At 43.9% G+C, this 16,924-nt stretch overlaps 1 protein-coding gene across 1 annotated transcript in view; it reads right to left on the minus strand.

Annotated features, from left to right (window-relative positions):
* gabra6b (gamma-aminobutyric acid type A receptor subunit alpha6b) overlaps positions 1-15,114 on the minus strand; it is a gene marked incomplete at both ends in the record, with an annotated part of 49,935 nt that extends 34,821 nt beyond the window's left edge. Inside the window, 7 exons of the mRNA XM_083646499.1 lie at positions 2,839-2,991; positions 9,462-9,605; positions 12,031-12,113; positions 12,963-13,183; positions 14,260-14,327; positions 14,760-14,884; positions 15,026-15,114. Of these exons, the coding sequence (XP_083502625.1) occupies positions 2,839-2,991; positions 9,462-9,605; positions 12,031-12,113; positions 12,963-13,183; positions 14,260-14,327; positions 14,760-14,884; positions 15,026-15,114 (883 nt within the window). The remainder of the gene's footprint in view (positions 1-2,838; positions 2,992-9,461; positions 9,606-12,030; positions 12,114-12,962; positions 13,184-14,259; positions 14,328-14,759; positions 14,885-15,025) is intronic.
* Between the last annotated feature and the right edge of the window lie 1,810 nt (positions 15,115-16,924).

Genomic DNA, 16,924 nt, shown 5'->3' on the forward strand with positions numbered 1-16,924 from the left:
TGATTGCCTCACTGAATTATCTGCTAATACCCAATTTTAGCAGCATAATTTGATGTCTTGGCGTGGCAAGGCTGTGCATAATGACATATCCAAAAGGAATTCCACTTTCCACTCCGCAAATACCTCTCTGCGCTGGGAGCGCAGCCGTAATCTCTGTGCAGAGTGCCCAGCGCAGAGAGGTATTTGCGCGTAAGAGGTCCTTTTCAAAGCTCTTAGTAAAGCTAAAGTAATTGCGCGCTGCTGATGATAGGGTAACGCCATCTATCCCACATTTTAGCGCTGAAACGCCTGCTTTGGCATGGGGCAGCCAATGGCCAGTACAATTATCACAGGCATGCGCTTGTGTCCGCCCCCAAATTGCATTGCGCACGGCGTTAAACGAGCGCAAATGCAAAATTAGCGCTTTTGGGAAGATAGAGGCCTAAAAGTCGTCGTTTGTAAGGCGCTTTGGATAAAAGCGTCTGCCAAATGACCTAATGTAATGTAATGTAAAAATAACGCAAAAGTTACTTTTCCTAGTAACTATAGTAATTGCTTTTATTATGCAGTAATTTCAAAGTATCAGTTCAATTAGTTATTTAGAGAAGTAACTAGCATGGTAACTATAATTTCCAGTAACTTGCTAAATTATGTATTTCATTTTGATCCATATAGATCCTATCTAAAAGAGCCGTGCCATCGGTTCACCCTGGGCTACTCTTTAACAGCCAGTCCAGAGAGAGTGCTTTTTCCCCATCCTATCCCCGACGCCGTGTGAAATGAAAAGAGCAGGATACGCAAAGTGAATGAGTTGCCACAGATGTGCTTTCCACGTGTGCTGTGTGCTGGAGGATGCTGGCTTGATGGAGCAGTGGCAGCCTGTGTGGTCGAGGATGCTGGATTGATGGAGCACTGGCTGTGTGCTGGAGTATAGAGCGTCTTCACGGGTCCAAAATGACGGACCCGGACCCTAATGGACCCGGGAAATTTGTCCCCGGACCCGTCTATTATTAGAAAGCTGAGACCCGGGCCCGTCAGAACCGACAAATGTAGGACCCGGACCCGTATAGAACCCAGCATACTGGACCCGTACAGAACCGAGAAATACCGAGGCAGAGCAGTGCCGAAATCAAAGTTGCTTGCTAATTGCTATTACAAGTTGTATAAATGAAACGTTGTGCATCTTACCTATATCTCCTCTCTTCTTTGGCACACGCACCTGAAGCGACCATGTACAGCCTGAAGCGCTGCTCCCATCTGTGCCAATTTTCACAGAGTTTCACCATGTTTACGTTAGCTCGTAATGCTAATTTTGAGCTAGCTTGTCACATTACTTTGCCTGGCGCACTCCATAACTCCGTTCTTCTGACATCATGTTGTGGTTTTGTACTCTTCTAGTAAATATGACTCCGAGTGATTGATGGAGCACTGCTTGGGTGCTGGAGTATGCTGGCTTGATGGAGCACTGTCAGCTTTTCAGAGACAAGTGCAGACCACAAAGCCATAATCTACAAAGGCCAGCAGCGTTATTCAGCTCAGCGCAGGCTTGTTGAAATGTAAGAGAATTAAAATGGTAAAAAAAAAGTCAAACAAATCAAAAATCAAACAAATGCATATGGAGACTTGTTGTCCCCCCCCCCTCTCTCTCTCTCTCTCTCTCACACACACACACACACACACACACACACACACACACACACACACACACACACACACACACAGTTTCACTCTGTCCACTTTTAATTTCTGTCTCTGTTTCAATTTCTGTCTTTCTGTCTCTCTCACCTCTTCTCTCTCTCTCACGTCTTCTCTCTCTCTCTCTCTCTCTCTGTCTTCTCTCCTTCAGTATCTCTCTCCCCACTCTCTACTTCTGAGGCTAGAGCTTGGTAGCAACTGTAGCGTGATTTAATGTGAGCAAGCGGAACCTGCGATCGCTCGGAAACGGGCCAAGTAAACATCCTCCCCCTCTCGGGCCTGGCATGACCAATTTCCAAAAGGGACATTTATTCCCAATTAATTCAACTCCCATAGTGGAGGAGGAATCAAGATGATGCAGAAAGGTAACCAAAAAAAAAAAAAAAAACTATATACGGCTGTGTCTCTCTTTGCTTTCCAGTCGGACGGTTATATTTTCATGATCCTTCTGTGCAATACAAAGCACCACCGATTTCTGACAAAAATAAAATAAAAATGTGAAATAAACAAATGCAATAAATGGAAGAAAGCGAGTTTTTTTTTAAGTGTGCAGCGCTAGACTCACATTGGGGTCAGGCTGTGGTTCATGGTGAGACAATATATGCAGAGCATTTTTATTTTAGGTACAAGAAGTAAAGTTGAGTTTTGAGAATTGAAAACTTTACATTTAAATTTGAGAGCTGAAAACTTGATATAGAGACTGTATAAATGAAGGTAAGGAACAGTATCAGAAGCACAGTGAGACTACACAATGGTTGTTCACAGCTATAGAAATTCCTAGTGACTAATAGCGATACAATTCTTATTTTGAAAGAAGTAAGCTCTTTGGTTCACATTATTGTCCACTTGCAAATGATCGCACTGATGAAAGATGACCAATTTAGATCTTGAGTTCATCATAAGTATAATATAGGCATATTGTACGACAAAAACCTCAAAACTATTTTCAAGACCATTCCTTCTGCTTTCTGCCAGCTAAATGCAGAACATGTTTGAATTTTACAAACAATTCCAGTCCAACAATAAAGCCACAGTGCAGCAAGTGTTTGCTCCCTTTTGCTTGATGTGTGTAAGTAATTTGTGTTTGTATCCACTGACTTCACTTGACTTGAATGTAAGCCTGCAGTTAAAAGTAGGACTTTAGGGGAAACGGAGGTTACGTACCGAACACAGTCCGGGCCGGAACAGATTCCTTGTTAATCCAGAAGGAGACTTGTGCCAGGATGACGGTCATGATACAGGGAATGTAAGTCTGGATCAGGAAGAAGCCCATTTTCCTCTGCAGGTGGAAGTGGACGGTCATGATGATATATTCACCTGAGAGACACACACAGAGGGCAGCCTGTTTCTCTATTGCTGGCACCAAGTCAGACACACAATGGGACGCACGGCACGGCCTCATGTAACATCTAAATATGAAAGGGTCCATTCCAAAAATGCTAAATAGCCATTTTATTTAAAAAGAAAAACAATTAAAACAATTAAAATAATAATAATAATAATAATAATAATACATATTGATGATGATGATGATGTTTCATTATTAAAATATCAGAGAGCTTTTATACATTTTTACTGCTTTGCAAGTTAGAGTCTCAAGAGAATAACTCAATAATTTTGCTTTCATCATTTTGCAACAAAATGTATTGAAATGTTTTAGCTATTTGACAGATTTGACAGATTTCATTTTAGAATTAAACCTTTCATACATTACATGATATATCACATAAGATTGCCATAAGCTCGGGCTCTATGGTTTGCATAATGTTAAAAGCATGTCACAGATCATTTCTAAGGTTGAAAGCTGTGGGTGCTATACATCAAAATCGATCACAGTGAAATATTCAGCTAAAGCTGAGACAGAACAAATTCAAAGTGATATACAAGATATAGGCTACAATGAACTAGACTCAGTAGCCAGGCTTGTATGGTTGCTGTAAAATAAATGCTTGAAACACTAAATGGACGAGTGACAGTCACAATTAATAGATGCAAAAATAGATCCTGCATTGTTAAATGAAGGAACTGTGGCTTGCAATCAATAATGTAGAACATAGTAATTCGCAAACAATGGTGAGTGGAGAATTAAATAATATGAACAGCATAAAATAAATAAAAGAACACTGAACAACAAAGAGAAAACCCATTGGATTTCTGCATGCACATTTACCTTCGTACATAAATACAATTGTGCACATTGAACACTTAGGAAACAGCAGTTTGTATACTATACAAATGCATAGAGCTCATGTCACATTAAGGCAATTTCATGGTATATTCATTCAGCATTGGAGAATGTCCTGAATCCTGTCACCTTGTTCACAATATCAACCCAGTACTGAGCACACAGTGGAATCAGCACTGTCACCTTGTTCACAATATCAACCCAGTACTGAGCACACAGTGGAAAGGCATTTAGAGAAATCAGCACTGTCACCACAAAATCACTGGATCGGATATCTGGTGGGAAAAAGAAGTAGAATCCGATCCAATCCATAGCCTAGAACTATCACTAAATGCTTCACTAAACTTTGAGCAATGCGCCGTGACGGACGCAGATGAACAACCGCAGCATGTGAACAGAGTGAGATTGCACTGTGCGTTGTCACCACAGCTGTGTTGATCAAGGAAGAAAAAAGCTGCGTGCAATTTAATACGATGCGAGTGTTTTAAGCGTTGGAAACTTCAACACCGCGGCGCAGACTGCCTGCCTTATACAACGGTCACTGTTTTACACACAAACAACCTGACAGCAACGTTACAGAGAGAGAGGAGATCAGATGCAGATCCACTCCAACTAGTCACCGGTAAGCAGGGGCGAATTTTCCACTGGGGACAGGGGGGACATGTCCCCCCCACTTTTAAAAACCTTGATTCTGTCCTCCCCACTTTTTAAACTGAAAAAATCGTGGGTAAACTGAAAAAAGCATGCTTAATACGCTACTGTTTGACCAGCCATCATATTATGGCTGAGAATGTGAATTGAGTTCCTGATTATAAGCTATAGGCTACTCCAAAATATTGCCACGGATTTCCTCGTCTGTAAAAAGTTCCCTCTCCAGACCCTGAATGCATTTCTAATGGCGCTCTGTATGGAAATTCCCCTTTCCAAGCCGTCCCCGAAGGCAGCACTCACAGAGTATGGCTTTTCCGAGCTCTCCTGACCCTGAATGCAGCATTTCTAATGACCCTCTGTGCAGAAAGGCGCCTTTCCAAGCCAGCCCTGAAGGCAGCAGAGCGAACAAACGAAAGCGTCAAACTTCAAAGCAGAGCAAACCAGCCCATGCACACGTGTGACACAATAGCAGCACACAGGCCATCAGACTTAATTTCAGACAGACAGATATCACTATCAGGTACATAGGCCTATGTGGCCATTGGCCAAAACAAAGTATTATACTGTTTTTTCATCTTATTTGTCAATAGGGACCTCTCTCTCTCCCTCTCTCTCTCTCTCTCTCTATCTCAGTCCGATGTAATTTCAGAATTTGACACACATGATGACTGACAAGGGTCAATGCATAGCATTACATGATACAACTGACTTAATAACTGCAACTGCACAATTTGGCTTTGATAACCATTCATCTAGCTAGTATACTGGATTGTTGTAGGCTACTTGTAGGGCAGTGATATACCTGAGGCTCAAAAGCCACATACGGCTCCTTTATGGGTAGTTCTGGCTCTTTTAAGTCACACTTAAATAAATGAATGAATGAATAAATAGCCTAACTAAATAAATAAAATCAAAATAAAGGGAACAAAGGCAATTTTGGGGGGATTGTGGCTCTTGGAAAGATTTATTTTGGTCAATGTGTCTCCTGATAGGGCAAGGTTGTTGTCACTCAGTGTTGTAAAATTAATGCTGAATTGCTCATAGATCATCAGTGACGGCAGCCATACTGCAGAGCCCCCCCCCCCCCCCCCCCCCCCCCCCCATGTGACAGGCAGCTGACAGGAAAGAAGAACTTCAATGTTAAGCCTGTGTTGCTATCTGTCTGTTGTAGTGTAAAATGACCTGGGAGAGCATGTGGTGACATGAAGGTGAGTGCGAAAAGGACCACATATTGATGCTTAAGGCGAAATAATGATATCACAACAGTATTGTAACAGCATATTTAACTTTTGTACTAATATTATTCAGTTTGTGGTTATTTTTCCGTGACAAGCATCATCCAAATGTTAATTTAAAATGAGATATTCCTCAATCTGGCTAAAAACTTTAAAACTTTTTTGCCTGCCCCTGCCCCTCTAACATTCTCTGCACCTCCCTGCTGCTGTATAAAGGGTTAGGTGATGAGAGGAAGTGAACATGGTAAGCAGTGAACATGGTTTAATTTAAAATAAAGCACACTAATAATAATAATAATAATAATAATAATAATAATAATAATAATAATAATAATAATAATAATAATAATAATAATAATAATAATAATAATAATACAACCAACGTGATTTCAATATGGCTCTGGCTTTCACATCAGTATGCCTTGTTCATGTCACCTGCTTTCATATCAGAGCTCTGATGAGTTGGTGGAGGTGGTGTCTAAAAGGCATGTATTTAGTGATGTGTGTAGTTCTTCATAGATCTAGCCTCTTAATCTTCCCCTCAGAGTGCACAAAATTGATACATTTTACTTTAAAATGTAAAAAAAAATCTTCAGGGGGGGCATGCCCCCGGACCCCCCTAGAGGGTCAGCGCTCCACAATTTATTGTGTCCCCCCCACTTGTGAAACCAGGTATTCGCCCTTGCCGGTAAGCCTCAAAACACACTGCCAGCCACCTCAATTCCACAGCACAGCATGCCACAATATCACAATCAATAATAGGCTACGTTACCATTCCCAGAAGTGAAGTCAAATCTATGCACTTTCTGCATAACGGATCAGCAGATTAACGCTAATAAACACTCACCCAACTCAGCAGAGATAAAGTTAGATGTTCTCTCCTCCTGTTGGTCCTTATTATAATTAATCCCAAAAGTCAAAAATCTTCCTTGAAAACCCCAAATAAAACTAGATTAGGCCATGTGCCCGTGTTTACAAACACCATGATCCGGGAACTGCGCTCCGCCCCTTGTTTCACGCAACACGAAAGTAGGGGAGACCAGGGACAGTTCTAAAAAGGACGTGTGTGTGTGTGTGTGTGTGTGTGTGTGTGTGTGTGTGTGTGTGTGTGTGTGTGTGTGTGTGTGTGTGTGTGTGCGTGCGTGCGTGCGTGCGTGCGTGCGTGCGTGTGTGTGCTCGCGTGCGTGCGTGCATGTGAAGGCTTAAAAAGAAGCAGCAAGCATTAGTGCATTACTGAGTCTATGTTCTGGGCTACAGACAAGTTTCCTGGGCACTTCCGGTTTGCTTCCGTCTCGGCCGCGATCGTGTCTGTCGCTTCCGGTGTTTGTGAATACGGAGAAGCGTAACGTACTACCGTAGTAGCCATAGCGACCGCCGAAAAAATGCAAACTTGGGATCATTCTGCGAGTCTCCTATCTAATGAAAGAGTGTCTATCCCACACCCGTTGACAGTGGACACATGGGAAGATAATATGTGTAAATGGCCGAACGTAACTACAGGCAGGATTATAGTGTATTTTGAGGAATCAATGGCGGTGGACGGCAACGCGATGAACTATCTCAAAAGCTCCGAAGCGTCAGCCAGACTAACGTTAGGTTACAGTCCTCTCCTCTGTCACAGTCAGTAATGTTAGGTTACAGTGACAGTACTCTCCTCTCTCACAGTCAGACTAACGTTAGGTTACAGTCCTCTCCTCTCTCACAGTCAGTCAGACTAACGTTATGTTACTGTCCTCTCCTCTGTCACAGTCAGTCAGACTAACGTTAGGTTACAGTGACAGTACTCTCCTCTCTCACAGTCAGACTAACGTTAGGTTACAGTCCTCTCCTCTGTCACAGTCAGTCAGACTAACGTTAGGTTACAGTCCTCTCCTCTCTCACAGTCAGTCAGACTAACGTTATGTTACTGTCCTCTCCTCTGTCACAGTCAGTCAGACTAACGTTAGGTTACAGTGACAGTACTCTCCTCTCTCACAGTCAGACTAACGTTAGGTTACAGTCCTCTCCTCTCTCACAGTCAGTCAGACTAACGTTATGTTATTGTCCTCTCCTCTGTCACAGTCAGCCAGACTAACGTTAGGTGTCTCTCCATTCAAAAACAACCCAGTTTGCCTTGATCACTGCAAAACATGACATGCCGTGTGTAGCCTCCACACAATAGGGCTACACACGGTAAATCATGGTAAATACGCAGCACAATACCCGCCGTGGTAAACAGAAGAAGACTGGGATATTAACTTTAAGGCGACTCACTTCTAGACTTGAATGAAATTGTATTCACCTACTATCTGCTCCGTGGATTACCATTTTACAATTTCGGAGACGAAATTGTAACATAGCAACGTTGGTCCACAAACGTTGCTATTTAAAAAAAAAATTGGGAGATCGGGTTGGGATTATAACGTTAGTTTGCCGAGTCGCACCTGGTAATCCAGAAATGGCGTTATGGTACCTTTGTCTACTTGTAGATCATCAAGAAACTTTAAATTCATAACGTTAGATGTGTTTAACAGAGCTGTATATCGGGTCTAGCAGCTGATCAGCAGCTCAGACAGCCTCAAACACGTGTGATTGTCAGCTCTATAATTCGCAAAATAGCAGTGGATAGCACTAATTTTGCGTTTGCGCTCGTTTAACGCCGTGCGCAATGCAAATTTGGGGCGGACACAAGCGCATGCCTGTGATAATTGTACTGGGCATTGGCTGCCCCATCCCAAAGCAGGCGTTTCAGCGCTAAAATGTGGGATAGATGGCGTTACCCTATCGTCAGCAGCGCGCAATTACTTTGCGCTAAGAGCTTTGAAAAGGACCTCTTAAGCGCAAATACCTCTCTGCGCTGGGCGCTCTGCACGGAGATTACGGCTGCGCTCCCAGCGCAGAGAGGTATTTGAATTGCGGAGTAGAAAGTGGAATTCCTTTTGGATATGTCATTACGCACAGCCTTGCCATGCCAAGACATCAAATTATGCTGCTAAAATTGGGTATTAGCAGATAATTCAGTGAGGCAATCAACTATAACTCACTGAGAAACTTTTATCACATCGCAAAGAGGGAAATGAACACTTGGACATATGGACAATGGACATAGGCTATTTACCTTCATAACCCAAAGGGCCATTGGCACCACAGACGATCTGTCAATAAGCTCCCTCTGTCGTTGCACGAGTGAGTACACTCTATTACACACGGAGATAATTACAGCATAGAGCATGCCTCGCGCAAACAACCATTGCGAGACGGGAATCTGATTGGTTTTGATTGATGTAATGCCCAGCCTTGCCTGGCCACGCCTGTGAATAATTCTGGTAGTTAAGACCGCCCAAATCCCGTTTGCGCAGGCATTTTGGGGAGCAGATGATTTTTGGCAGAATTGGCACGGCTCTAATTTGCGCTTGAGACAGGTGCCGTGAACGTTTCCACATGCCCGCCGAGAATTGCATCCTCAACATATTTCGGGGCTGTTTTTACTTAGAAATCAGGGAGGTCACGTCTACCAGACAATTATATCACTTTGAATCAGTTACATTTCTGTATAAATCATTACAAGTAGCTCCCGTGAGGTGGACATGGGTTTTTTTGCTGCTCGGCGGGGGAGCAAAACTCGGCAGAACACCTGGCGGAACGCTATCTTCCGTGCCTTAAGGCACGCGCAAACAGTGTGCAAAGCGCTATTTAGGGATAGCGCCTGTCGGAAGATAGAGGCCATATTTGCTTACCTGTGTTTGAATTCAACCTCTCGCTTGACACCGTCTGACCAATGAGGTCATACTGTAGCAGGCTAGACGATTCCTCTGGCACCTCCACAGAAGACTGGGGGCCTTTCTTCCATGTGTACACAATCTCTGTGATGGGGTAAGCATCTAGACAAGATGGGCAGAGGGTGAGCACATTACATCTAGACAAGATGGGCAGAGGGTGAGCACATTACATCTAGACAAGATGTTCAGAGGGTGCAGCACATTACTAGACAAGATGGGCAGAGGGTGAGCACATTACATCTAGACAGGATGGGCAGAGGGTGAGCACATTACATCTAGACAAGATGGGCAGAGGGTGCAGCACATTACTAGACAAGATGGGCAGAGGGTGAGCACATTACATCTAGACAAGATGGGCAGAGGGTGAGCACATTACATCTAGACAAGATGGGCAGAGGGTGAGCACATTACATCTAGACAAGATGGGCAGAGGGTGAGCACATTACATCTAGACAAGATGGGCAGAGGGTGAGCACATTACATCTAGATAAGATGGGCAGAGGGTGCAGCACATTACATCTAGACAAGATGGGCAGAGGGTGAGCACATTACATCTAGACAAGATGGGCAGAGGGTGAGCACATTACATCTAGACAAGATGGGCAGAGGGTGAGCACATTACATCTAGACAAGATGGGCAGAGGGTGAGCACATTACATCTAGACAAGATGGGCAGAGGGTGAGCACATTACATCTAGACAAGATGGGCAGAGGGTGAGCACATTACATCTAGACAAGATGGGCAGAGGGTGCAGCACATTACATCTAGACAAGATGGGCAGAGGGTGAGCACATTACATCTAGACAAGATGGGCAGAGGGTGAGCACATTACATCTAGACAAGATGGGCAGAGGGTGAGCACATTACACTTCGCGGACACACTTCCCTCCAATGCCACGTTGATTTTCAACTAACCTACACTGCAGAAAAAAACACACCTTGATTTAACAATGAGAATACGTTTGTCGTGGTTTTGTGCGAAAAAGTGATTTGCGTTTTGAATTGGATTACCAGGGGAACGAGGGTCTGGCGGGGCGGCAATCTGTGTGTAGCGCGGGGAGGGGTGCTTTGTGTTCGGCTAGTGTGCCGTGTCCTGAAGGGGGGTCTCTGGGCCGGGGGGCCGGGTAGGCAGGCCGGGGGGGGGGGGGGGGGGGGCGGGGGGTTCGGTGCACAGGGTGGGTAGAGGCACTGCCGAGGCACCTGCGTGGTCCCTGATCGAAATCAGTTTCTGGCAGCAAATCACTTTCTGACACAACACCGGCCAGTAGGCTATAGGCTACAGTAACCATTGATAGTATACAGTAACCTCTCTCCCTGCACCATTGCACCATGCAACAATAGCTTAACCCGAGTGGACAATTCTGGTATAGGCTATTGAAATCAAATCGCACACATCCCTACCCTATTAAAGAAACGTATATTTTTAAATGTGTATGTTATAGCCTATATGAGCGAAACAACTAATTAAAAGGCTACTAATTACAAAAGCATCAATTTGTGGCAAATGTGGCATGACCACACCTCCACAATGCTTTTGGGCATAAATACGCCTATACGGAGATGTGCGCCGAGATGATGTGAAGCGCAGCGGCCCGACACGCCCACAATTAGGGCTTTGCGCAGCGCTATTCCACCGCAAAACGGGCGCTAACGCAAAATGACTGCCGTTGGGAAGATAGGGCCCATAGACTTTCCACATTTGGGGGCCAGGGGGTGCTGACACTCACAAAATGATTGAGAGCACACAATTCAAGCAAATTGTGATCGTTTTTAAATGGTAATGTTGAAGGGGCAGTAAGTAAGATGTTTCACTGTCTCACAGCACAAAAATTACTGTACCGTAATATACTGTATCTGCAGGGATTAATAGGCTGATCAAAACCAATGATTCAACAATTACTTTGCCAGGTGCTGAGACTTCTGGCTATCAAAATTGTTGGGATTGAAGAAAAAAAATCCCAACCTTCAGAAGACACACACACGCGCGCATCCCCACACGTAAACACACACACGCACACACACACACACACACACACACACACACACACACACACACACACACACAAACCACCACCATTTTCATTTGCATAATCAACTGCTCAGCCACAATGGTGCTACGATCGGCATCGCAAGACGTTACTGTTGAATTTCTGCTCTAATTGGCTCGTTTACTCGTCTCTACTGTGAAATGAGACTTCATTGTTTGTGTCAATTACAGGCCACCCTAACTCAAAGGTGGATCTTACAGTATTGCTACTGGTCACCAATACAGGTTGATATGAGCCATAGATATGAGCCTTAGTTGACAAAATGTGTTATTTTTTGCAATATTGGTCTTCTACTTCAGACATATCGAATGATCACCTCCAGGTGAAGATGTTTTTATTTCTCCCAATGTATGTATGGCAATTTGGAAATGGATTGTTGGAATGTCCGCTGTCAGGCAGTCAGTCGTACAGTGAGAGAGTGATCATCCGATAGTGACACCATCTGTCCGACTAGTGAGGCTTAACAAAAACAACTTACAACTCCCAAACCTCAGCGGGCAGGCATGACCATCCATCGGGAAGTTCATCAGACGCATAGGGCACTCTGCATTTATAGTTAATCTGTAGAGACAAGGATACATATTTATTCTCATCATCCGCTATATTTTCAGAGGGGGGGAGGGTACCCCCGTTTTCTCCCCAATTGTATTGGCCAATTCCCCCTGCTGTCCCGGTCGTTGCTCCTCCCCCTCTGCCGGCCAGGGGAGAGCTGTAGGATAGCACATGATTCCTTCGATACTGTACATGTGCAGTCGCCAGCCACTTCTTTCCACCTGACAGCAAGGAATTTCACCGGTAGGACGGAGGATCATGCACCCCTCCCCCCCCCCCCCCCAAGAGGAGGCGATGGTGCAGCAATCAGGACACATACCTTAATCCGGCTTGCCACCCGCAGACACAACCAATTGTGCCTGTGGACCCCCTACCAAGCCGGAGGTAACACAGGGGGGTGCAAACCTGCGACCCTCGACTTGGTAGGCAGGGAATCTACCGCTGCACTACCCGGATGCCCAATATTTCTAAAATAACAATTATCCAATCAGATGATCCAATTATATTGTTCACCATGCGGACTTAGGTTATGCACTGTCCTTTACAAAAACTGTTTTTGTTTTATTTTTGTGCCATCAATCACTCAGTAGGGGCATTGTTTTTATTTTATTTTCAAATGTCAGATAACTAATTTTGGAGCAAAGCTGGAGGCTTGCTTGTTTGAACTGCTTCCCGGGACCGCCTTCTGTATCAGATGGTGGCTCTCTCATTTTTGGAATGGCGCTCGCTTAATTTCTTTTTATGTGTGTGAATATTCTTGGATGCTTGTTTGTTTGGTTTGCTTTCCAGGTCTGTGCTCTATTCCGGTCCTGGCTGGGGAAAGAAGAGACGTTGTAGCTCACTGTCCAGCACCGTTACCTCATGGTGTAGAGGATAGTTCCGTTCTGCATGATGCGGAACAGCTTGTTGGGGGTGGTCATGTTGTGAGAAATGGACCTTTTGCCATTCCGGAAAAAGGTGTCGGGTGTCCAGATCTTGCTGACCATCAGGTTGTTGAGCCGCAGGATCTCGATGGGTCCCTCAAATTTGAGCCGCTCGTCAATCCATGTCTGACGGAAGAACACGTCCATAGTGTATTCCTGTGGAGAAATGGCATATTTATTTACTACTACTCCTACTACTATACTACTACTACTACTACTACCGCTGCTGCTACTGCTGTTAATACTACTACTACTACTGCTGCTGCTGCAGCTGCTACAGCTTCTACTATACTACTACTACTACTACTACTACTGCTGCTACTGCTGTTACTACTATAGGCTACTACTATTACTACTACTACTACTACTATACTACTACTGCTGCTGCTGCTATACTACTCCTACTACTACTACTACCACCACCACCACCACCACTACTACAATCAACACTAGCTTATTTTCACTAATTTATACATTTTGAGAGCAAAAGCTTTAGACATTAGTTATCCGTTTAATTATTGAGTTATTTCTTATTTTTCCAGACACACAATTGTTTATAAAATCCACTTGTTATTGACAATTCTATACAGTGTATGCACTTCTTGTAACCTCCTTAAAGTAGCCCCAGGGTGATGTTTGTTTTAGCCCTGTATACTGAACTTGATGGTGCCCCACATCTGTGTCAATGTTTACAGGATGATGCATCACAAACGGATGCCAGTGGTGATGAAGCCAGTAATCAGAAATACAGTTCAAGTACAGTACGTATCGGCATGGGACATGCGGTCTAATTCAACATGCTTTTAGATCAAATGGATGGATTTGCTGCCCAGAAGAGCCCTTTACACGCCTGCCTATAGGACTGCCACTAGCACATCACATGACAAACCGAGTACAGGCTTTATGCTGTGAAAACAGTATAGGGTGTAACAGAAATACAACGCTCAGCCTATCCCGTCCCAGGGCAGCATCGGCCACGTCTCTCCCTCTCTCTGACAGGGGGATTGTCAACCAGATTAAAACCCTAAGCCGCACTACTAATGACATCTTGCCCAAATGCTAGAATAATGACGGCTGGGCGAAGTGAACCGTGACTTTAGGCTGTAGGCTATATGCATGGAACTACTGGTGCTACGGTGCATGTTCTGTCCTGTTACATGTACAACTCACAAGAAACACATGTCTATGTGTAAAACAGCTGAGGTAGCCTGAGGTTAGGGTGCCATACATACCATCTCAACATCTGAAACGGGTCCAAAGCTGGTGACAAAGATGTCAGTTTTGACCTCTGTAACTGGACCTACAGAAGAAGGTAGTTGTTTTCATGTAGATACAAAATCACTTCAGATCACAGATTACAATGTTTTAAAAATATGTAACGGTTAAAATACTGTTGTATAAAATGTATAGCCTATAAAAATCAATGTTTCTTTAAAATAATAGCAAATAAAAATGAAATTGATTTTGACCTGCCAACACAGTTTCCCCAAAGATAGGGCCATTATAAGCATATGTTACATATATATATATATATAGCTATATAGCCTATATATATTTTACTATTGCTTAAAATAATAGGAAACGGTCATATTTAGCATTTCACCAGAAGAAACACAAGAAGATTTGTTTTGTCACGCATAACTGGGGAGTAAAACTTTTTGTCTTCTGACAAAAGGGACATCCATCCGCAATTCATGATTGTTAATACGAAAAGATCATTGCCATAGCCTACCTCCAAATCCAGGTCGCAGCCTGTTGTCATAGCCGTCCAGTAATCTATCCAATATACGCGTGATGTTATCCAAATAACTACTGCTATCACCGTGCTGATTTCCCCAAACACTGCTCACACTGCAACTAAAGTACATATCACATTATGAAAGCGCATTTCAACCGATAAACATTGATGCAAATTCAGACTTTCTGTCTTCAGTTGTCGTGCATAAAAGTCGGGGTAAAAAGTGCGTGGAGAAAAGAAATAAGAGTTGAGATACTCACCAGCACAGCAATAAGCAAGTTAAAAGGAAAGCCATGCCTCGCAGACACCCCACAACTAGAAAGCCCTGGTCAACTTTTAAAATCAGCATATTCCATCATTTGAAGCCATGTTTAGACGGGGGTCATGCATTAGTTGTGAACCGTGCGAGGCTATTGCGCCAGTCCAGCACGCATTTACTTCCTCTCTAGTGCGGTTGCGCCCGCCTCAGTCTGACTCGCTCAGTTGAAAAACCCTAAAGAGTTTTTGAAGAGAGTAAAGAGGAGGGACTATGGGGCATTAACGTTGATCGAATAAGGCATTAAGCGAGAAATCCACTTTTTCCATTTTTGTTTATTTGTTCGCAAGAGCATTGGTATCTAGAACATTTTCTTAAATATAAATAGTCTATGTCTATTTGGCTAAGATAGAGAGGTGAAGAGGGAGGGAGGGAGAGAGAGAGAAAGAGAGAGATAGGGAAGGAGAGAGAGTGTGTTACACAGATATTATCAATGGCTGAGTGACCTGATAGGCTATGATCATTTTTAACTGATTTCAGTCTTTCGTGCGTGTGCGCGCGAATGCGCGCGTGTGTGTGTGTGTGTGTGTGTGTGTGTGTGTGTGTGTGTGTGTGTGTGTGTGTGTGTGTGTGTGTGTGTGTGTGTGTGTGTGTGTGTGTGTGTGTGTGTGTGTGTGTGTGTGTGTGTGCGTGCGCGTGCGGGCGGTGCATGCCTGTATTACCAGAGGGCTTTATCATAGACAGAAAATAGCTACTGTACTAGAGATAAAGCATGAAGAGCAATGATTCAGGTTGAGGAGAGTGGGTGGTAGATACATTTACTGCAACTCCAAACTCACAATAGCCTACCGAGAACAAGGGGGAAATACCACACACGCAAAGTCAACTCTTAACTGGGGTGATGTGACTACTGTATATTTCTGTTGCAAAACACAGTGGAAGAAATTGCATCATTTTTAACTGGTTCTCAGTGAAGTTGAGATAGCAGTGGCAAGGCAAAGTGTGCACAATAACCAACAATGTATCTGCTATATCTATAGCGTGCAGAGACAGAAGAGAAAAGAAAGGTTGTTGGTTGTGGAGTTGTCTTGAGTTTGACGTAGCCATGAGGAACCTCGACAACAGAAAGTCAAGATTCAAGATTCAAGATTTTTATTGCCACTCCATGGTACAAGTATCACGTGTGAAATTCTTGTGCTGTGGACTCCGTTTACAACATAGTAGCCTACAAGTATAACAGGGCATATGAGTGCAAAAACAACAAGAGACACAACAAGCAATAAGGCAGTATAGTGATAAGACAAGTCAGAGACAGTGGCATATTCACTGCACATAGGTGCACATGTCGTGTGCATACTTTAGACGTGATTCAACATTTTAGATTCGGCGTATTTGACATACAGGTGCAAATAGCATATTCCTTATTAAACATACAATTAAACTCGGCGTTTTAAATTTGGCGTATTTGACATACAGGTGCAAATAGCATATTCCTTATTAAACATACAATTAAACATTAGACATACGTAATGGTAGCAGCTACAGTACGGTACAGTACGGCTACTACACTATTTGTGTATGTTAAGGAGTCTCGTGGCCTGCGGGAAGAAACTGTTCCTCAAGCGATTTGTGCGTGCTTTCGGAACCCTGTATCTTCTCCCTGAGGGTAGCAGGGAGAAGGCTGTTGTAGGGATGGTTTGTGTCTTTGATGATCTTCAGGGACCTCCTGAGGCACCGCTGTTTATACAGTTCATGCAGATCTGGCAACTCACATCCTGTTACGTGCTGGGCCGCGCGTCTCACTCTCCGTAGCGCCCTGCGGTCCATGGTGGTACAGTTCCCGTACCAGGTGGTGAAGCCGCCAGTCAGCAGGCTTTCAATGGTGCCTCTGTAGAAGTCCCTG

Source organism: Poromitra crassiceps, assembly GCF_964638095.1.
Source record: "Poromitra crassiceps genome assembly, chromosome: 1".
NCBI classification, from domain to species: domain Eukaryota; kingdom Metazoa; phylum Chordata; class Actinopteri; order Beryciformes; family Melamphaidae; genus Poromitra; species Poromitra crassiceps.